Source organism: Hirundo rustica, chromosome 16, assembly GCF_015227805.2.
Source record: "Hirundo rustica isolate bHirRus1 chromosome 16, bHirRus1.pri.v3, whole genome shotgun sequence".
Classification (NCBI taxonomy): Eukaryota; Metazoa; Chordata; class Aves; order Passeriformes; family Hirundinidae; genus Hirundo; species Hirundo rustica.
The window spans coordinates 14,996,930-15,020,091 of record NC_053465.1 but is presented as its reverse complement, the minus strand read 5'-3'; the positions used below and the strand labels follow the sequence as shown (position 1 = coordinate 15,020,091).

Below are 23,162 nucleotides of genomic sequence, written 5' to 3'. Positions count from 1 at the left end.
CCACCGTCTTCACTGACGGTTCGGGGAAAACAGGAAAAGCCATTGTTACCTGGCAGGATGGATCTGAGTGGCAGGTTTTGGAAGGCCATGAGGATGGGTCAGCCCAACTGGTTGAACTAAAGGCTGCTGTCATGGCATTTGAGAAATCTTCCCAGGAACCTTTCAATTTGATCACTGACTCTGCCTATGTTGCCGACATTGCACAGCGATTGAGTTGTTCAGTTTTGAAGGAGGTCAGTAACCCTGCCTTGTTTGATTTACTGAAAGCCCTGTGGTGTGCAATTCAGGCCAGAGTTCATCCATACTACGTTCTGCATGTACGGAGTCACACTAATTTGCCAGGATTTGTAGCGGAAGGTAACGCAAGGGCTGACAAGTTGGCTAACCCAGCGTGGGTAGCACCTCAGCCTGACGTGCTCACGCAGGCCAAGGCATCACATGGGTTTTTCCACCAAAATGCGCATACGCTGCAGAAGCAGTTCCAGCTGACGGCCACTGAGGCTCGTGAAATTGTCGAATCATGTGATGACTGTCACGCCCTTGGTGCGCCATTGCCGGCAGGGGTTAACCCCAGAGGCCTTAAAGCCTTGGAGCTTTGGCAGACCGATGTTACCCAGGTCGCCGAGTTTGGCCGGCTCAAGTATGTGCATGTCACGGTGGACACGTTCTCCTCTGCGATGTGGGCTTCTGCTCACACAGGAGAGAAAGCCCGTGATGTCATTGCCCACTGGAGGCAGGCCTTTGCTGTTCTTGGCATACCTTCTGCTGTGAAAACCGACAATGGTCCTGCTTATGCCTCACAGCAGGTACGGCAGTTCCTACAGTCGTGGGGTGTGTCACATAACTTTGGCATCCCTCATTCTCTGACGGGACAGGCGATTGTAGAACGCAATCATGGTACACTCAAGCGTGTTCTTCAGAAGCAGAAACGGGGAATGCAGGGTGAAACCCCAAACAGTCGGTTGGCAAAGGCTTTGTACACCATCAATCACCTTACGGTGCCGCAGAACTCAAATAATCCTGTCATTTTGAACCATCATCTCTCGTTGCAGGCTTCAGATGGTGAGCAACAGCCTCGAGCGAATACGGGTCCGAAATTTAGTCACCAAGCAATGAGAAGGACCCTATGACCTAATCGCTATGGGGCAAGGGTATGCGTGTGTGTCCACAGACACTGGGACACGCTGTCTACCTTCAAAGTGTGTCCGTCCTGACCTGCGACCACAGAGGCAGAATTCAGCCGACAGGCAAGGTGGAAGCCGTGATCAACTTGAAAGCCACCAAGTGGATGAATCCTCGAGTGATCACTCTGATGATTCCTCCACAGACAGTGATTGAACTTGTATATATTCCCTTTGTAAATTTGTTCATTTTTCTTTTTCGGTTTTTTCGTTTTTTAAAGTTAAAAGGGTGAGATGTTACCCTGGTTTTTCTGAGTTTCTTTATTAGCCTTTTGATTTTCATAAATGGAGTCAGATCTTTTCGTTACTGTAGAATATTAGAGCAGTTTTTCTACCTTTCCCACAGAAGTAATATAAACAAATCCTTTGTTTTTCATTCTTTGTCCTTTGTTTGCATATTTCTAACCTGAAAACAATTGTAACTGACAATTCGTCTGGCCACTGAGGCTGAGGGGTGGAAACCCCAAAAAGCCAATCTTCTGCTAGACCCACAAATGTATAAAAGTAAAAGAATAAACAAAGGGGTCTCTTCTCTCTGCCCTTTCAGCTGGAAGCTGGATCAGAAGAACCTCTGCAGAAATCTCTTGTCTTTGTGTGATTTCTTTGTGTTTCACGGTGACATACTTCCACTCCAAACAGGAGGATCAGGACTGTTTCGGACACAGAACTCTTGTATTCACGCCTTAGCCTGTGATTTATGCAAAGAGGAAGAGGAGTTGCCACTTCCATCAGTGCCAGACCAAATACCCTGTTTGATCCACCCAAATACCAGACATGCTAGCTGGGTTAAATGTGAATGTTTAGATTGTGGGAAGAATTGGTATTGTAGTTCACACAAGCGATGCTCTCATTGCAGGAAGTGTCAAGGGCCAAACTGATCTCCTATCCAGGTAGAATTCAAAGAAACTGAAATAATAACTTTGTTTTATGGATGGGAATTATTAGTGCCTGTTGAATGGGAGATACCTGAAGAACAGTGGGAAACGACAGTTAAGGAGTGTCAAAAACTATTTGTCTGGAAATTAGCTAAGAGGAAGTGACAAGGAAATAGAGGGCAAGACCAGATTGGCCTCTGTATTCGCCACCAAGATCAAATACACCTGCTGTGGGTTGCAACCCCATAGGCATGGGAGGTGGGAGTATAAGGCATACTGGACCTCTGTTACTCCTTTTTCTGTCACTCAATTTTTATCTTCTCCCTTTTGGGATATCGACAAGGCCATGCTACAGATGTTACCAAAAGCTGAACATGGAAAGACACCGAGGTTCTTTTTTCATTTCTCACACTCATGTCAACAGCCACTGTTATAACCCATCCAAATTGGGCAATTGCATACATAAAGGGAAGAAGTACTGGATTGCAGAGAACTTAGGAACAAGTGGTAGCAGGATGGGAAGTCAGTGCCCAAAGAGGAGAGATGGATTTTACCTACATTACTGGGCAAAAAGCACTGGATATTGTAAAAGAGCAATTGATAAGCAAAAAAGCTAAGTCAGTAAAACCACCTAAGCCTGTGCCAATTTCCATCAATGATTTGTATACCAAACTTGAACAGCAATTAGAGAAAGAAATAGATATCTCAAGGATGGGTAAAAATCAGTTTGTAGAATTGGGGGAAAGAATAAGTAAGGAACTTAACATAACCAATTGTTGGGTCTGTGGAGGGGCTTTGATGTCAGAAGAATGGCCATGGAAAGGCAGCAGCTTAGGCCCAATTGAGCTTCTAAAATGGAACCAAGCAAGTACAAGTGGAGAAAACAGACCAGAAGGGTGGATTTTAAGCTCAACAGTGATAGGGGAAGAATGTCTTTGGCGCACTGGGAAAAGGTTCCTTTATGAAGTAAGAAAAACACCCTGTAAAAGATATAAAGTTAATAATGGAACTACTGTATGGTGGGTCCCAGAAGCACCAACCATGTATTGGACCCAAGAAAAAGCAAAAAAAAGTGAATTGTAAGTATGATAACAAAACAAAACTTTTTCAATGTAATGATACAGGTAAAAATCCTTACTATGGCATCCTGGAAATTTCCAAATTTTGGGAGAATATAGATCAACAAAAATTTAACTATTGGAAACTATATCCAGACAGCTTATTTTGGATACGTGGAAAAAGAGCATGCCCAAAACTCCCCTCCCAGTGGAAAGGGAGCTGCACTCTGAGAATTATACAGCCAGGATTTTTTCTTTTACCAGGACCTGATGGGGATCAATTAGGGATACCAGTTTATGAGGATCTAAAGAGAAACAAAAGAGAATTGATTGGAGGATTCCAAAAATGGGGAGATGAGGAATGGCCCCCTGAACACATACTAGAAACATATGGGCCAGCCACCTGGGCACAAGACGGGAGTTGGGGATATCAAACCCCAATTTATATGCTAAATCGTATTATAAGACTTCAAGCCGCTGTAGAGATAATAATGAACAAAACTCGTCAGGCAATAGAATTAATATCAAGGCACCAAACCCAAACAAGAGCAGCCATGTATCAGAATAGGTTGGCTTTAGACTATCTATTAGCTGAAGAAGGGGGTGTTTGTGGAAAGTTCAATACATCAGATTGTTTTTTAAAAATAGATGACAATGGAGATGCCATCCTGGACATAGAAAATGATATCAGAAAAATTGCCAAGGTACCAGTTCAAAAGTGGGAATCAATGCTAAATACTAGCTGGTGGGATAATGTGTTGGGAATAGAATGGTGGAAAAAGTTAGGCTTCTTCCTTTTATGCACTACAGCTGGTTTAATATTTCTTCCTTGTCTGATTCCCTGTTTCATTCGGCTCATCACCAGTGTGGTACAAGGCATGCAATTAGTGAACATTGACCAAAAGCTGCCTACAACAACAACACCACAAAGGATTATGGTGTTAAAGAAACAAAATAATATAGAAGACCCCTTCAAAGAAGTGAGATTGATTTGTGAAAAAAAATGAGCAAATAATGAAGGCTAGAAAACAATGAATATTGCTCGAGCCAAATTAATTATAAAAAGAAAGAGGGAGGATTCTGAAAAATGCATATTATATAGCTCTATGCAAGATATTTACTATACGTATTATGTTGTATTAATTGTTCATGTTGTATTAATAGTTTGATAGTATGGTAAATGTAGTTTTGTAGTTAAAATGTAGTTTTTATGTACCAACCACCGGAAAAAGTAAATCTTTCAGAGGGAAAAAAAAAAAAAAAAGGGGTTTGCTGCTTCCTTATCAGAAGAGACCAACTCCTCCTGCCTCGCTCGGCCTTGAGGATGCCATAGAGATTAAATGTTGGAGTCCAGGGCATTCCTTTGGTTGCCCTGGAGGGTCAGGGACCTGGGCAGGGGGGTCTGGGACCCCAGCCCAGAGCTCAGAGAGACACTGGCTTTGATTTCTGTCCATGGGAAAAACTTCCTACACTGAGAGAAGGTTTACATGCCACAAGAATGTGAGAAATAGTAGTTTAGCTTATCACAGAATGAGAAAATAATAGTTTTAAGTTTCTAGCATTGAAGTGAATGGGGACAAGATGGAGAATCTGGGGCGTTGTCTCCTTCTCCTTCTCCTTCTTCTTCCCTCACTCCATTGCTGCATTGACGTGGCACAAAGTAGTTAGTGAGGATTGGGTCAAAGTAAAGATGACCTTTTTAGTAATAGTGATAGACATTGGTAAGAAATAGTAAATAAGAAATACGTAGTAATTAGTATAAAAGATAAGGACAGCCCAGCTCGGGGGGAGACGTGAGGAATCCATGCAGCTGCGAACATCTTGTCGGACTCCGAGAAAATTGTAAGATAAGAAACAATAAACGAAGTATGCAACCTTGAGAAATCTAAACCTGAGAACTCCGTCTCTTCCTTCGGCTCGGCTCGGAGCTGTGCAGGGGAGCAAAGGACCCTGAAACCACCTCAATGTTGGGGTAAGCCCCCGACAATTAAAGAAGAAAAAAAGTGATATTAACCAGAGACAATTCTTTGTTTGAATGGAATTTATGCATCATGTATGAAATGTATGAATATTCAACAGGCAATTGCTTTTAAGAGATAATCCTTTGTTAACAGGGTCCTTCTCCGGAGCATTTTGCTTGGGGAAGCACCCAGATGTCTGAAACTTTGGGGTTTTTTTATTGTCTCATATTGTCCTAGCTCTAATTGTTCAATTTTTTTACTCTAATTCTATTTTTATAACCATCTTATTTACTATTAAACTTTTAAAATTTTAAAACAAGTGATTGGCATTTTTCACAATTCTCAAAATACAAAGAACAATTCATAAACATGTATTTCTAAAACATGCTAGGAAAGCATGTTATCACATGCTTAATCCAGAAAACATGTATGGCCCAAGGATTAAAAAGAGTACATACAACAGCCCTAAAACATACTTATGCATATGGTAGTTTAAAAATGTGATGAAATATAAGGTGCCAGCACTACAATATTAAAATTGCTAAAGCTAATAATTTCAAACAGAACAACCAAGGATTAGCTTTGCATTACAAACAACTAAATCTTTCCTTAGTAACAAAAAAATGCACAAGCTTCTGTAACACAACTCATTTTATGAGATTCAGCTACAGCTTTTACATAACACAGTTTATCCTTGAGATTGATTCCATTCAAAACTGAAGGTGAACATATTGTCTATGGGGTATACCAAATTCAGCCGCTAACACAGCATCCATCAATCAAAACACTAATGTGAGAGCTCTTTGTTTATGCACTTTGCCATACAGGGTTCAGTTTCTTAGTGGAAGGATCACCAAAGGTAAGAAAGGAGAAACACTGATAGGAATGAATCTCATCAAACCCATTTTAAGAGATACTACCCCCAGCATGTGCAGGTAATGGATTGCCATGCAAATCTCTAGTCAGACAGTACAGTCTGTGAAACAAAGAAAACTTCAGCACCAGGTGTTCTTATCTCCAGACAAAATATACTGGCTGACCTGAGCAGATTCCTTGTACCGACAGAAACCAAGGGCCCATAGGCAAACCAAGTAACAGCAAAGGTCTGATAACAAAAGGAGAAAAAACAAAAACAAAACAAAACAAAACAAACCACCAAAACAAAATCACAGACTGCCTTAAAGACATTGCACTGCATCTGCTCTCCCCACCAACTCTACTACTCATGCTCCCACCAAACTGGTGCTACCACCAAAGCTGATATATTCTGTCTATCCCCTCCCGAGTCATTCAAGTTTTCTTTCCTCACTGAGAAAAAATTGCATGGGAAAAACCCAATGGAGGGGACAGCAAAGTGCATCATGATTGTATCATAAACTCTGAAACCCAGAAGAATCTTTTGGATTAATGCACACACACACCCAGAAGATGCACACAAAAAAACCCAAGGAAAATGGGCCAAAAATACTCCGTTTCAGAAAAAAAATTGTTCTTAGCTACACATACAACTTATCTGTGAAGGCACATAGCCACACTGAGGCATCCCTTTCCTCTGGAGATCTAAGTGTCCTAGCTGAGAATTTCTTGCGGTACAAGGCATTTGAGAGGCAAAACCCAGCTGATGTGCAGGATACCCACCTCAAACAGAACAAATTGCCAACAGGCCTGTGGTGCAAACACAACAGTGACCTGGGATGTGTTACACCGAGAAGCAACCTCTTGCCAGAATTCACTGGCCTGGAAATTAACATGCCGAATTAATTTTCTCATCAGAAAATACATTTCTGAATAAATTACGTTTTACCATAAATTTCTGTGTGTCAATAGAAACACAATGGGTGTCAGATCAGCCTGCCTTTCTCCATGATAAAAACCAGTTCCATTTTTGGCTTCTTAGATTTTGTCATCTGAAAGGGTAGTTCTCTGGTCAAATTGCAAGTGTCAGAAAACAGAAGTGCCGCATAATTTGCTCAAGGTTGTACAGAAAAATGCATTTTAATCCATATCTAGTCCATGGATAGCAATGTTTCCCTCAGTGCTGAGTCCATTTAATAGCTTTTGAGGTCAATTCCATCCTGCACCATTTCCCAGAGAGGGCTGTAAAGAAAGTGAGAAAATTGAGGGCTAGCTTCAAATGCACAGGACATCATCAAAAATAATTAAATAGTTTTATCAATGACACAAGGAGATATCTATCTGCCTGTCTTGCCCTTCTGGAGGTCAGGGAGCTTCAGATGATCAGCCCTCAACTGTGATCTCAAGCAAAAATAAAAGAGATGACAGGGCAGCTGCTCCACCTCATTTCCTGCTCCCACTTTTCAGCACAAAGCACTGGTGTCTTTGAGACTGAACCCTTGCACTTGCACTGTCCAGATTAATCACCAGTCTTTCAGTTTCACCAGAATAAAACAACTTATCAATACATTAACTCAGTAATACCATGTCTGGTTTAAAACCTCCTAGGTACTGCCCTGTGTGCCTGCCCTACTCATATTCTTTCTCTGATAAAGGCCAGGACCTGGGAAAAGGTTTAGTGTCAGGTTTGTTTTCTTAGAAATTTGTCACTAATGTTAAACCCATTTGGGGGACACTGTTGCTGATATAGAGAAACACCATCAGATTTTTGAAGCAAACAATTACTTTTCAACTAATTAAGTCCAATTCTTCCCATGATTATCACACCTCAACAGTCTTTGCATTCAGTAAGACAACATCTCACCTCATTTCCCTCAGCCTCTTCACATGCTGTATGCACTTCTGCACTGTATAATCCACTTCTTCTTCTGTAGTGAAACGACCAATGCCAAACCTAAACCAAAAGAAAATCATTAAGGAACTGAGTAAGAAGCATATGGAGGGGGTGGAACAAATCTATCATTTACTTTTATCAAGAAAGGAAAATATTTGGAAGCATTAGGGCAGACCACACACACCACCTTATAGATGAGTGAGCCAAGTCCTCATCTGTTCCAATTGCCCGCAGAACATATGAAGGCTCCAGAGAGGCTGATGTGCAAGCACTGGGAAACAGAAGGCAGGGAAATGTCAGACTTGCTTAATCTCCTGCAACAAAGAACAGGTCACTTACCTCTTTACAACACCCTGTATCGGCTTCCTCAGCCTCCTAGTAACCACAAGTAAACCACAAGAAAGTAAAGTGATATTTCTGCTACTGAAGAAAAAAGAATACAAGAAGCAAGCATTATCAAGAAATGAGAGTAATAGATTAGGAGCATAAGGAAAGGAGAGAGAATACAGATAATACACAAGAATAAACATAAAGCCAGCAAGAATGCAGATTTAGTGGTAGTTGAAGTAGAGACTGTGAAAAAAAGCCAAAGACAGAAACTATCCAGAGAAGGTAACACCCCAGGAACATAAAAGGGGAAAAAAAAGGCTTAACAAGCTGCTGTTTGGCAGCAGAACAAATAAATGAAAAACAGCGCACAGAGGGATCCAGAGCAAGATGATTCCAGTTGTCAATAGAGATCTTCCAGATCTTGCAGCAGTATACAGAACTGCTTACATGCTGTGACTCAGTTTTTACAGGTAGCAACAAACAGCTTCCCCATGCACAATGCCAAGAGACTCAAGAGGAGATCTTCACATTACAGAAGTGTTTGGCTTCAGGACAGTGATGTGGAGACTTGTTCTTCCTGTTCATAGTGCCAACCAGTTTCTAATTAGGCTATGCTAACCGCTTTGGTCTCAAAGGTGAAGGAAGGAGAGGAAAGAATTACACTCCATTCATTTCATCATGAACCTCAGATTCGTCTTGGTAACTGAATTACTTGTCAGTCCTGTGGTCAGGAGAGCTCCATAAAAGCACATGCACTATTCTTTCTTGCTTTTGCATTTAACACAGGAACTATGAGCTGATTTAATTCAGATACATGCTCAGCCTCACTAACTGCAATTAAAATCTGCCGAAGGACAGAAGCTGTTCAAAATCTTGGTGGCCTTAGAATGAACGTGTCGCCAGTACAAGTCCAAGGCTATTTAAATAACTAGTTTGCAAGGCTAGTAGGTAGGAATTTCTGGGTTTAGTTTTTGTGGGTTTGTGGGGGTCTTCTTGTTGGGATATTTTTTGGTTGGTTTTTGTTAGTTTGTTTATTGTTTTTTTCTTCCAGGGTAAGTAAATTTGACCTTCAGTTGAAATGTGTCACTTAAACACCACTGTAGAATGTAATCAATACAAGGCTGACTCATTAACTGAATATACAAATATGGGGCACAGAGGAGACTACTACTTAGATTTTACCTTCATTAGCAGATGCTGTTTTCTCTCAAAAATATACTGCTATCCTTCCTATACATTCCACATACCTTCCTGAAGACAGAGCCACATCTTTCAGAGCCATCAGAAGACTCTCCCCTTCCACATATGCAAAAGATAAATTGATGCATCCTACATACAAATAAATGAAACAGAAAAAAGAATCCATCAAGTAAAATCTCAGGCAAAGTGTCCCCTGCAAGGCAGGACTTGCATCATGTGTTCAAGAGCATTATTCAGCCACAGCCATTAACAGCAAGGAGCCAGGCAGTACTAATAGACTCAGAATTTTGCTTGAGTTACCTGGATAGCGATGCTCTCGATCTCCATTCATCACCACATCAGGAACTTCACTCATTATTTTTGTAACCAGTCGTTCTGCCAGTTGCAAGATTCGCTTATGGTCATACTAGCAGAGAAACCAGAAAAGACACAAATAATAAACAGTGTACAGTCTGACCTCACTCAAACTGCTTTGTGTCACCAGCTGCAAGCAGACTGGGGTTGGCCAGACAAGGTAAAGAACACAGCAGAAACTTAATCCATCAAACTTTGCCTGCTCTAGACACTGTTTTAAAAGAGAATAACCCCTTGGATCCTAACTAGCTCAGCCTTCACAAATGTTTCAAACAATTCAGAAAGATTTACCTACACAAACTGCCAAACTGACTTTCATAAAGCACTGAGTTCTTTGGATTTAAAGACAAGTTAGGCAATGCAGAAGATGATGCATTTTGCACAAGAAAGGGCCCTATTACAGCAAGTGGCCTCTTATTTCCCAGGAGCTTTCTAACTGTACCACAGAAAGACATGGACTTGCAAATTACTATGAACTCAGCTTTTACAATAAGTAACCTGCACAGTGAGAACTGCCCATGTGCAGTGTCTCGTTCTAGACTAAAAAATGAGGTCACCTTTTACCAAGAAAGCAGTAAGATCTGGGATCAGCTTTGGCACACAGAACAGCCCACATGTAATTCATGGTTGTTTACACTTGAAAAATTGAAAAGAAAACCAGGCTAGCTCCAACACCAGTTGGTTTTAAAATACCATAACTCTGCCAGGCAAGGAGAATTCAGTTCTGAGGCTTGTGCAGAATTCAGGCCCTGCAGGCTCCCTAGCCTCAACTTCCGTAACGGCACAGCTCAGATGGTAGAATTCTGCCTGTCTCCTGAAAAGGAGCTCGATCCTTTGGGTGCAGACATCTGGCCTGTGCATCCCATTGTCACTGTAAGTACTTTAACGTTCTAGCTGTAAGAAAGGCATTGGTGTCCACAAATCAATGTAGCAGCATATAGCGGCTCAGACACCAGACCTAGCAAGCAAACTTTACTGTCCAAGCTGGGAAAAAAGAAAGTAAATTCTTAGTTGCAAAGCTGCAGTAAACTTGAACTTATACTTAATAGGTATAATACATATAATAATGGACTGGGAAGTCTTCTTTTTTCCAATATACATTACATAAACATGGCAGTTATTTCAAAGATGCTGCATAATGTGCACATGTGCATAATGCAGAAGTAACACAAAAAAGCCACAGTTCACTAAAACTGTCTGTCAATTGTAGCCTTGTTGTAGAAAACTGTGACTCAGACCACTTCAAGAAAAAAAAATTTTAGAAAGAATTTACAATTACCCAAAAAATATCCCTTAAATTCTCAAAACATTCACTTAATGCTAAAACACAAGAATCAAATTTAATTCAGATACATGGATGCAAAAAGACCTAAGGAATCCACCACCTAAATGGAGGTTATACTATTTTCTGGAACCCAGGACAAGTATCTTGTTGCACAAACCTCCATCTCTTGCTGTGCCACTTCACACGCAGCCCCCAGTCCCACTGCTAGAGGTGTGGGCACAGTCCCAGACCGCAGTCCTCTCTCCTGGCCTCCCCCACTCTGCAGGGGTTCTAGTCTGACGCGTGGTCGGCGGCGAACATAGAGAGCACCAACCCCTTGGAAGCAAGAAAAGCTGTTTTACCATACGCCTAGAGTTCTGAAATTATGAACAGGGACACCAAGCTTTGATAACATTCCTTATTCCCACAACAAACACACACATGGACACTTAACTGGAGAAAAATAAAGTGAACAAGTTTAGCATTATTTTCTAGGAGATGGTGTTTGTTCCCAGTGATCATGTTCAGGCTCACAGAGCTTCAGCCATGGGAGCTCAGCTTCTGCCACTCTGCTTCTGTCACTCAAGGACTCAGCGCTTCCCGTCTTTCCCACAATTCCTGTACGCAGCTGAAGTTCAGTCTCTTGAGCCGAAGTTTTTATGTGCATTCACTAATGTTCTCTTACTGACTTCCAAGTTCTTTCCCTGGATTACTAAGCCAGCACCAGGCCCTGGAGTCCTCTCCCTTTCTTCCCATTAGGAAGACTCACTAGTGGCAGAAATTTTCAGCAGGTGGATTAGATCAGCCAGTTTTGCTAGTCAGTCAATTTAATGCTCTACTATCCCCACCTAGAAACCAAATTTTCACGTCTTCAAGTGCCCCGGTACTCTTAAGGAGTGACTGTCACCACAAGAAGGACAGTTGCAACTTCCTGGTATAACAAATCGTGAAAATTTATGTCTGTCATCTGTCAAAAATTGCTGGTTGAAAACTTAGTTCCTGTCCAGAGATAATGACTTCAGCTCTCAGCAGAACTCATACAGAAAAAAAATGTTGAAAAATAAGAATTTTGTCTTTTGTTTCCAAGTAACACATAGCATACAGCGAACCTGATTTCTGGTTCTCTAACACCCATTGTCACAAACCAAATGGACCTTGACAATAATAATAGCTGGATTTTTAGTATTTTTCAGTCAACCAGAAAATGCATAGCTGGATATCAAACTCCATTCTGCAAAGAAAATGCACAAATGGAGTTGGGGGAATGAAGCCACTGGAAGTAAAAAACATTCAAAAATCACCACTCAGTTACCTTTTGGTCTCCTTGTTGTAAGTCACACTCTGGTCTAAACTTTGCCTTGTAATTGAGTGATTTCATTTCAATCATTTCAGCATCAGTTCTGCTTCACATCAAGCAGATGACTCCTGAAAACCCCACTGCTGTAATGCTGCCACCATTATACAACACTGTTTCTTCCTTCAGTGATGCCACCTCAACCCACCTAGCACTGAAGATCTACTTACCGCAGCTCTACGCTGGCAGCAGTGGCTGAGCTACTCTGAAGTCTGTCCAACACCACTCAGAATAGTTTTCTACAGCTTAAGTAACTGACACTATATGACTTCACACCTTGTGTAGTTGCCTTGAGGTAGGTATGGAAACAACAATTCCCTATAAAGCACTTCAGTGAGTACCTTTGGGCCCATAAATTTTATGGCCACTGATGCTCATTAGGTCAATTTTCATGTTGTTGACATCCATAGGAATTTTACCAATCGCTTGTGCAGCATCCGTGTGGAAGAAAACCTTACGTGCACGGCAGATCTCACCTGCAGTAAAAACACCAAACCAAAACCAGATTATCTTAACTAATTGCTATGATCCCAAAGAATCCAGCGATGGATCTAAAGCATTGGTGAATCTAAAACAACAGTAAGTTATTTAGGCATCTGAGGTGACAAAGGGAGAAATTGGGACTGTGATGTTTCTTTTACGGTGAAGTGGCTAAAGCTGTACACGGGCTACTGTAGCTGATACCTTGGCACAGGTTTAGGCAGGTAATGCTACAGCAAATTTCTTCAGTTGAGAAGTTAAAAAGTCCTCTACTGATAAAAACTGAGATTATTTCCAAACCCTCACCTAAGAAGTTTAAGAACAAATGGTTGCATGAAATATCAAAGTCTCCGCACAGGAATGACTTCACAGCTGGACAAAATCTTTTTTTTCTTGGTTCTTTTTCTTCTCAACATCCAGTACAAACCAGCATTCCTTTCAAGTTTGTATCTGCCATGTATTTTTATGTAATTTCCTCTATTTTCCAAGTTTTCCAACACTCAGCTTCAAAAGCATTCTCAGAATTGTGACACACACACTTATTACTACCACCTGAAGTCAGCTGAGCCTGTCACCAGGCTAAAATATATGAAGGGACAAAATTGTTCATGAGCAGCAAAAATAACTATTATTTATTTTTGTCATAAAAAAATCACAATGCATCTTCCACAGAATCTGCACAGCTGCATTGGAGACCTCTCCTCTGCACAAGAGGTTCAACATGATACTGCACAACATAAGTAACCCTCCTGTGGTCCAGCATGGTCAGACCACAGGCAAAATCAGGCCAAAGGCAACATGGTAAGAGGGCCTCAGGCTCCCTCTGCAAGGTCTCAGGCCTGGCCTGCTGCATCTGTTATCAAGGTGTTACAAGAACATACTGAGGGAACTAGACCTGGCACCAGCTGTCTCTGGCATTTAAACATGGGACCATAGTAAGGACTTTGACAATATAAGCACAGCAGGAAAATAAGAATCTTTGGGTCTATAAGCAACTCACTGATGGTCAAAAGCTTGACAATGAAAAAACAGAACCTTGAAAAACCTTGACAAAAATGCTGCTTTCAGCATAATGAAGGAAGAAATAAATGCAGCAGCTAAGCAAGAAGAAAACTGGGTGCACAACAAGACACATGCCACAGCCTAAGAAAACAATACTCTATGAAGTATGTACTCCAGAGCAGAGCCAAAGCAAAACACTGTCTAAAAACTCAAACATCTTATGAAACTATGTCTTGAATATGAAGGTGTGCTGGTTTTGGCTGAAGTAGAGCTAACTTTCTTCAATAGTAGCTAGTATAGGGCTGTGTTTCGGATTTGTGCTGAACACAGGGGTGATGATACAGGAATGTTTCTGATATTGCTAAACAGGGCTTGCAAAGAGCCAAGGCCTCTTCTGCCCCTTGTAAGGCCGTGCTGGCAAAGGGGCTGGGGGTACATGGGAGACTGGGAGGAGACACAGCTAGGACAAGGTGACCCAAATGTACCAAAGGGATATTTCAGACCCTATGACATATGTCATACAGTTTCAGTACAGAAAGCTGGGAGGAAGAAGGTAGAAGGGGGAGATGTTTGGAGTGATGGTGTTTGTCTTCCTAAGTCACCACTGTGTGGGATGGGGCCCTGCTCTATTGAAGGTGGATGAACACCTGCCTGCCCATAAGAAGCAGTAGAGAATTTTCTGTTTTTCTTTGCTTGTGTGCATGATTTTTGTTTTCCATACTAAACTGTCTTTATCTCGACCCATGAGTTTCCTAGCTTTTACCATTCCAACTTCTTCCAGATCCTGCTGGTGGGGGAGTGCGTGAGCAACTGCAAGGCGCTTGGTTGCCAGCTGGGGTGAAACCAGGACAGAGAGGGTATGTGTATATGTTTTGCTACTGTCACAAGAAACTTTATCAACAAATCATCTGGGACCCAGGGACCTGGAGGATCATCAGGGAGGCACCCGCTCACCCTGCTTGTTCCAACAACCGTGGTTCTCCAGAGTCTCCCTTCATCTGCTCTGAGGTTCCTGTCACTCCACCTGCTGGCTCAGAGCCTGGCTCACCCTCTCCCTGCCTGCTGTTCCAGAAGCATAGCTCTTCAGTGGCCTTTTGGCCTACAAAGGAATTGTTCATGACTATATACAACAATACTGGGGGAAGGATTGTCCAAGTGTGGTGCTTGCCATCCTCTCCCACTCCAAATCCTGCACATTTCTCCTCTTAAACAATAGAAGTACTCAGTAAATCATTATAGTATATAAGCTAAATTTTGGCCAGTTATTCTGAACAATCTTCTCATTCATCATACAAGCCAAAGAATTGCAACTGATCCATCCAGAGCAATGACTGCTGCAAAGCTCACCCTAAAGGTATTGAATTTCATTCTCATTTCCCTTTTGAAAACAGTTTTTATTTGGGACAGCAGTATTATTTATTTATATTACATTTTATATTTTAAATATTTATCTTATTATTTTTTCCTTAGATACATTACACCTAAACTTTTGCATCAGTACTATTTGGGAAAGAAATATTAACTAAATGAAGCAGAAACAACCTTAGCTGGCATCTAGAAAGTGTACTTACCAATGTCATGAATTGGCTGCTTTACTCCTATTTCATTATTTACAGTCATTACAGAAACCAAACTTGTATCCGGCTGGAATGCAGCCTCCAGCTCCTGGTGAAAGATCCAGTGGAACAATAATTGTGACTAACAGAGAAGCAGGATTCCTGTGCACATCTTCAATTTATCAGCAACTCAACCACCAGTTCCTCATTTGCAATAAACAACTGGGGTTCTGACAAACAGCCTTGGGGAGAACACTAACCCACGTGAACATTAAATGTCTGTAGAAGAGGAGTGAATCAATGCATTTCTGCACATTCTAACCTTCTGAGGCAACTGCCACCCCACTTGATTAAATTATATCTCAACAGGTTTTTCTATATCCCTGAATTTCTCTGAACTATTTCTTTAATGAATTATGCACTCACAGAACAGCTTAAGCCTCTTCTAGCCACGGAGAGGCTAGTTGTAAAGGAACTGCTCCTTATATAGAAGTCACATCACACCTGCAGCAACATGCTCAGAAAACATGACTCATTATTGTGTCCACAAGCTGATCCACCAGTCCCATGACACACACACTACCGCTTATAAAACTACATCTCAGGGCTGCAGCCAGTACATACAGAAGGGCTGGCTCGTGGACAGCCACAAGAAGTACTGTAATTACTGAAACTGATTACAAATGAAAGTGATTACAAATATAGAGTTGTGTACTCTATAAGGAGCCTCAAATATTGGGCTCCTTACAGAGTACACAACAGCTCCACCTGCACAGCAGCAGCTGAACAGTGGGATAGGAGGTGGATGTTCTGGTTGAGAAAGTGTAGGACATCAGAAAGAACAGAAAATCCTTCTCCAGATCTGACAGATTTGACTATGATTCTCATTCTACTTTGTGGTATTTATCATCCTTTCCTCTTTTTAATCTAGAGGACACAAGGTTTTAAACATCAAATTGAAGCAAATACCTCTTTTATTTTTAGTTTCTTCTATCACTAACAACTTACCTTCAGATCTATGAGCCCATTTTTTTTAACAGGTAGATACGTGATGCGAAAACCTTCTGTTTCCAGGGAACGACAAGAATCCAACACACACTTGTGCTCTGTCTGTGTAGTAATGATATGCTTTTTTCTGGATTTATAGAACCTTGCAACACCCTGTCAGGCACAGTCCATGAAAAAGAAATTGGCCACCGAAGAAAGCAGACATTACACAGTATGATTGGAAATAAGAAATTACTACTTAGATACAGTTCATTTTATCTTTCCTGTTTGACCCAAGTCATGAATCTAAAAGGTACTGACATATAATCCACACTACATATCTCCATCAGCACCTGCTTTTCAAAGCATCTCATTTCTCAAAAACTCTGTGAAAATGTTTATTGCTGTTAAGCTGTAGAAGCCATTAACCAAAGGATTTTTTTGAAAACCTTTGCAGTGGAGTCAAAAGCACTGAGAAGTCTGAACAACCACATACTACATACACAACCTAGTCTTCATCAGAAAAAAGTTTTTAATCCACATGGCCACTAGGTTTCAAAATAAATAATTTAATTACATAAGCAGGAGTATGTATTTGGTGTATGCAAGATAAACATTGAATATTTTACAATGCCCTCAAAATCATGCCCTGGGCACCAAAACATTCATTCATGTATTTCTGCCACATATGTCATGGAGTATCACAACAAGTAAATCCGGAAATGCAAATATGTTATACTCCAACATATTAACATTAAATTGTTGAGAGATGCATACAATTGTTAAATGCATAATTTTAACATAACAAATAAGAATCAGTAAAAAAACTTTTACCTTAATTGCCATATTATTAGATTCTGTTGCACCACTGGTAAATATAATTTCCCGTGAATCAGCTCCTATTAAATCTGCAACTTGCTGTTTAAAAAGAAACACAAATTTGATTTGTCAAGAAAACATACAATGAATTCACTACAGCAAAATACACGTGAAATGTTTTCAAGAATACTCCCTTGAGCTTCGAAAGGGTTACAGCTGATACCTATCAAAGTACTGCTACAAATATCTGTATTATAAAATACACAAGGAATCCACAGAAATTAGGAGTGGTATTAAGCATTCACCTGCTATAAAAGAGATAAAAGCTTAAGTAGACAAAACCCCATTACATATTACGTCAAAAAAAAAAAATTACGAACACCTCTATCTAAGATTAGAATGATAAAATGTGGAGTTAGTCCAACGACTGCAGCAACATGCTTGAGACTCCAGAAAACAAAAAATGAGGCACTTCAGAAAATAAAATGGAGGCACTTTTACTTAAAAGTATTAATTTCTGCCATTTCAGTTGCTCTAATTTCACTGTTGGAGCAAGTGCCAGCTTCTGCACCTGGCACTGGACAACCCTGGGTGTCCAGACAGATTAGGGAAACAGGAGGCTGGAGAGCAGCACCACAGAAAGACACCTGGGAGTTTGGGCAGAGGGCAAGTGGAACAGGAGCCAGCAGTGCCCTGGCAGCCCCAAGGGCCAGCCCTGTTCTGGGGGACATCAGCACTGCCAGCTGAGCAAGGGGTGACGGTCCTGCTCTGCTCTGCACTGGGGTGGCCTCACCTCGGGTCCTGGGGGTAATCTGCAGCAAATCTATATAAGGATATGAAGTTATTAGAGAACATCCAGAGGAGAGCCATGAAATGGTTAAGGGCCTAGAGGAGAGTCTGTGAAACAAACAGCTGAAGTCACTTGGTTCTTTCAGTCTGAAGAAGAGGAAACTGATGTCAGACCTCACTGGGGGCTGCAGCTTCCTCATGAGGGGCAGCAGAGAGGTAGCTCTCTGCCCTTGGTAACCAGTGACAGGGCCTGAGGGAACAGATAGAGCTGTGTCAGGGGAAGCATAGGCTGGATATTGGGAAAAAAGTTTTTACCCAGAGGGTGGTCACGCACTGGAATAGGCTCCCCAAGGAAGTGGTTACAGCCTTAAGCCTGCCATAGTTCAAGGAGTGTTTGGACAATGCTTTTAGGTACATGGTGGGATTGTTGGAGAATCCTGTGCAGGGCATGCTACACATGGGTCCCTTCCATCTTCAAATGTTCTATGATTTTAGCTTTTCCTGCAATAAATCTACTAAAGTACAGCTAAGCAAAGAAGAAGCTGCTAAATCCGGCCACTGCGAACAGGTTTGGGGTTTTTTTAGGTTCTCTTGACCCTGAATTTCCTCAGCAGCAGGAAAACCAACACGACCATGGAAAGACAAAGACTCACCCGCCTCGCATTCTCCATGGCAGCCTCACTCTCCCAGCCGTAGGCGTGGGTCCTGGAGTGGGGGTTGCCATAGTAGGCTGTTAGGAATGGGAGCATGCTGTCCAGGACTCTGGGATCCTGTGGAACACAAACCACTCAGCCTTAAAAAAGGAGGAGGGAAACCACATCTGTTCCCTCTGGACATGCCCCCCTGCCACAGGATCAGCAGCACTTCTGCTGCACTGCTAAACTTCTTGCTTTAGCTTAGGCCTGACCTTGAAAACTTGAGGCTACTACATGTTATGGATAACACAAGTATTCAGCCACTATGTTCTGTGCATGTAACCCTGATCTGCACTGAAAGTCAAAGAACAGCATAATTTAAGAAAACAGAATCAGAGAAGAGTTTGGGTTGGAAAATATTTTAAAGCTTATCTTGTTCCACACCCCTGTCAGGGAGACACCTTCTAACCTGGCCTTTTTTCTGAGCAGAAAAAATACAAGGTCTTAAAATGTTAAGAAAAATGTCAGATCAGTATTTTGGTTGAATTCACTTCCGGCTTATCGCAAGTGTCCCCACTCCCGCAGGGGTCGGGAAGGACAGCCGCTTTGCGGTTCCGCCACGCTACCGCCCTGCTGCGCTGGAGCTGCCCAGCCAGGGGGCTCCCCGGCATAGCTACAGCCCTTCCGGGGAATGTCCGGACTGCCCTGCGGTAACAGGAACAGCCTGTGCCGCTACTGGCGGCGCCGAACACCGCCTCTGGCCTCCACGGCAGTTCGGGACACACGCGACCGTTCGGGCGAGAGAATCAGGAGTGTAGGGACCCCGCTCCGTTTCCCATGATCGGTGCGGCCCTTACCAGCGGGGTAGTGGCTTGGACATCCATGTAAAGCGGCCGAGGAGCACCGCTGCCATCGCTGGTTCGCCCTGAGGGGAGAAGAGAGGGAAAGCTGATGTCAGATGCTTGCAGCAGCGGGGCGGCTGTTCCTGCTTGGACAGGGGCTCTGCCCGACAGCGGCCTTACCCGGTGCCGGTGCCGGTCCCGGTGCCGGCCCCCCCGACCGGAGCCGCCGCGGGGCTCGTTCGCCCCTCAGGGCCGCCAAGCGCCGCCACAGCAGCATGACGCACGCCAGCCAGAGCGCGGGCGTCCCCGCCTCTTCCCTTACGTCATGTCGCGCGCCGGAAGCGGGGCCCAGAGAGGAGGAGGTGCGGCGAGGCCTAGCGAGTTACGAGAGAGGTACCGGAGAGGTACGGGCGAGGCGGGACGGGGGTCCGGGAACAGGGTGTGCCGGGGCTCTGGCGAGGTGAAGCGCGCGCTGAGGACCTCGGTTCGCTCCCGAGAGCTCTTGCGCCGGACGGCAGGCGATGGCCGCCGTTCCCCGGGCGTCCACGGCCTGAACCTCTGCGCTGACTCCCCGTCCTGGCCTCGGTCTCCGTAAGGGCGGGTTCACTGCCCTTTCCTCTGCCTCCGAGACCGGCGGCAGCCGGGAAGGCCGGGCCAGCAGAGGAGGCTCGATCAGATGCCGCGTGCGCTGCTCACTAGGGACTGGGAGCGCACAGGGTGAGGCCCCGAAGCAGCCTCGGCAGCCACAGCGGCGCTCGCAGGAGCTTGTTGAGGGGAAACCAGGGAAACGTAAATCATCGTTCCGTTCTTGTCCTTCCTACCTGACAGGCAACGAAACAAACCTGGGAGCAAGCAGAACTTCCAGCACTGCACACGCGAGAAGCTCTGAGCTGCACGGGCCTGCCTGCCAGGCCAGTTTGGTTTTGGAAATCTGTTAGACAAAGCAGTAAATCGATGTGCATATTGTCCTTTCTTCTTTAGATGCCTGTGACCGTGGGCCCATATGGGCAGTCGCAGCCCAGCTGCTTTGACAGAATAAAGATGGGTTTCATGATGGGCTTTGCAGTTGGCATGGCTGCAGGAGCGCTGTTCGGCACATTTTCCTGTCTCAGGTACGCCAAGGAAATGGCTTCCACAGACAGGTGGGGATAGGGTGATAGTCAGAGAGAAATGGTCCTGCTGTGAGGTTGGAAAGGGATTGGGTCTAGTCCTGTGCCAGTCCCATGAGTGGAACTTTGTCTGTGAGTCCAGCTACTTGCAGTAAGCCCTCCAGCAGGTGAGTCTGGTGCTGGCAGGGCATCACCTCTGGGTGCCCTGTGTGCCAGGTCACAGTTTCACAGACCTTCTCTTGCCTCTTGTAAGGAAGGTTCATTGGGAAGCTGAGGCTATGGAGTATCAGCTCCAGGAGGAACTGGATGAATTGTTTGTGCAGATACATGTGCAGCCCTCTCCTGGCCCTAAAGCTTCCTGAGGTGCTCTGTAAGCTCTTAGTGTCTGCATTGTGGTCCCTTTGTGTGTCCCATGCCCTGCACAGAGGCAGTTACCAAACTGACCCTGAGTTTGGCAGGGGTGTGCGTAGAGCCATGGCTGGCATTGGCACACCATGCAGTAGAGAGAGTCAATATTCCACCTTCCCCTGCAGCTCACCAGCATGCTGACATGAAAATAAGCTGTGCTTGCTGCTCTGTGTTTGCTCTGGCACTGCTGGCTGGCCTTGCACGTCATCTATGACAAATAATCACTGAAGTCAGCCCCTTCATACTTTGCAGAACTCTTTCTGTTTGATTTTTTTACCTGTGATTAAACATCGGCAATGATTTGGTAGTGAGGGGAAGGAGGAAAAGGCACAAATCCTAATCCAGTGGGAGTTTGAAGTTTTCTAATCTCTCTCCGTTTCCAGAGGGTAAGCAGCATGATGCTGGCAGATGATACATATGGGCATTTAGAAGAACCAGTGAGAATGGTTCTGTTGTACTTGAATGACACAGCTACAGTACTTCTGCTGTTCCATTTCTGCGGGAAAATCTCATGTTTTAAGAATAAAGTGCATGAAATTTCTTAGACCCTAAAGTCACTGGCAGTGCTTAAATGCTAAATATTACAAGAGCTTCTTGAAACAGAACAATTCTTTTTATTTTAGTCTGACCTCAGGTAAGTGAAAATTGGAGAATAGGAACACCTTTAGAAGTTTCTAGGCCTTTCAGGTGTCCCATATTAAAAACACAGTAGAAAGTTAATTTTAAATAGGTGGTATTTTAAAGAGTACCACTGCAGCTAGAGTGGATGGCAGTACAATAGCTCAGACAATTCTTTTTGTACTCTGGCAACTTGGACAGCATTTTTTTCCAATATTAAGGGCATTTGGGAGACCAGGATGCAAAGCTGTTTCTGCTAAAGGTGTGGCAGGAAGGTTCCATTGCGGGAAAAAATACACATGGGCCATCGGTGAGGGCCACCCAAGAGTCCCTGCGCTAGTACAGGGCACTGCAGCCAGTCTCTGAGGAGGCAGCAGCTGTTTAATTGCATAGATTTAGACTGAAGAAGTGTTCAATTTGCAACCATAAACTGATTGTCTGATATTTTCTGCTGCATGTCTGTGACCTGTCAGGTTTCAGTTTTTATATAATCCCTGTGGTTTTCTTTATCTCAGGATTGGCATGAGAGGACGAGAGCTGATGGGTGGAGTTGGCAAAACGATGATGCAAAGCGGTGGGACGTTTGGGACATTCATGGCCATTGGTATGGGAATACGCTGCTAATCTGGAGTTTGGGATTTATCCCAGAGTGCCCCCACCCTGCCATTCCTCCACTGTACAATAATAAAATCTTTAGATGCCTGGAAGTGAGAGCTCTTAATGAAACAGCAGTCCCACCTACCCTCTATGCTCTGCTGGTTGATAGCATGCTTTTTACAAAATTTCTACTTTCTTCCCCTCTCTTAGTCCAAAACAATGAGAATAATCATTTTTACTACATTAAAGTTCCTGTTTCACAGATGTAAGTACACCACACAAGTTTCTTCCTTTGGCACTTGGGCAGGCCACATTGCCCATGTGGATGTGGAGCTGCTCTGTTCCTTCATGCATTCTTGAGTCTAGGAATGTTAGATGGTGGGTACTTCATATTGATGATCAAATTTCTGTCTTCCTGTAAAAATAGGTGGGTTGAAGCTGGTACCATTTCTGAGTTCCAAGTGTCATGGGGCAGATGCCCTCAGCAGAGTAAGGGACCCTAGGATTGAGGCAGGTCCCATGAGCTGTGCTCCCAGAAACAGAGCCTTTTCTTACATTCTGGTTTAGCAGGCCTACAAGCTGGTCAGTACTTCCCCAGAAGAACAAACGGATGGATTCCTTGTGCTTCTCACCAGCCTCAGAAGCACTGCTTACAGCTGACCTAGGAAAGGGTTGTTGGTGTTGTAGTCTTCCATTACTTGCCTTTTGAAACAAGGCCTCTCGCTGCTCCTCGTTTAGTTCTGTGTAAGGAGGACACATGAGCAGGCAGCACTACCTTAGCTGGCATCTGTACAGCCTTGACCTGCTACAAGTGCCTTTTCCCAAGTTTTTATTCCCGAGTTTTTAAGGCAGAAACATGAATTCACCACTCAAAGCCTGTTCTCAGATGAAGCACATCTCGAGAGTAGCTCTACTTCAGCTGCTTTACTATTCGCAACATCCTGCTGTATTCCCAGCCCCTTTCCACACTTGCCTCTTGCTTGCCTCCTATTCC

The 23,162-nt window shown here is 43.4% G+C and overlaps 2 protein-coding genes across 3 annotated transcripts; one reads left to right on the top strand and one right to left on the bottom strand.

The window, feature by feature from the left end:
• Positions 1–5,137: 5,137 nt before the first annotated feature.
• On the bottom strand, positions 5,138–19,737 carry NFS1 (NFS1 cysteine desulfurase). The gene is given in 14 exon segments (XM_040079842.2): positions 5,138–7,128; positions 7,130–7,172; positions 7,795–7,884; positions 8,012–8,095; positions 9,402–9,483; positions 9,655–9,760; positions 11,151–11,308; positions 12,668–12,802; positions 15,380–15,473; positions 16,373–16,525; positions 17,186–17,269; positions 18,613–18,729; positions 19,452–19,519; positions 19,617–19,737. Coding segments are annotated over 14 exon segments (1,332 nt in total). The 5' UTR covers positions 19,714–19,737; the 3' UTR covers positions 5,138–7,107.
• On the top strand, positions 19,711–22,278 carry ROMO1 (reactive oxygen species modulator 1). 2 transcript variants are annotated; one of them, XM_040079843.1, is made up of 3 exons: positions 19,711–19,840; positions 20,418–20,548; positions 22,087–22,278. In XM_040079843.1, the coding sequence occupies exons 1-3, from the start codon at positions 19,712–19,714 to the stop codon at positions 22,193–22,195; spliced, it is 369 nt and encodes a 122-aa protein (XP_039935777.1). In that variant the 5' UTR covers position 19,711; the 3' UTR covers positions 22,196–22,278. The 2 variants fall into 2 exon arrangements, with proteins under 2 accessions (XP_039935777.1, XP_039935778.1); XM_040079844.1 differs by having other exon boundaries at positions 19,759–19,829.
• Positions 22,279–23,162: the final 884 nt, after the last annotated feature.

Bases quoted from the DNA above. Each gene is read 5' to 3' on its own strand.
- ROMO1 (XM_040079843.1), top strand. From the start codon at position 19,712: ATGACGCACGCCAGCCAGAGCGCGGGCGTCCCCGCCTCTTCCCTTACG. The intron at 19,841-20,417 runs GTACGGGCGAGG...TTTCTTCTTTAG, and splicing joins ACGAGAGAGGTACCGGAGAG to ATGCCTGTGACCGTGGGCCC. The intron at 20,549-22,086 runs GTACGCCAAGGA...TCTTTATCTCAG, and splicing joins GGCACATTTTCCTGTCTCAG to GATTGGCATGAGAGGACGAG.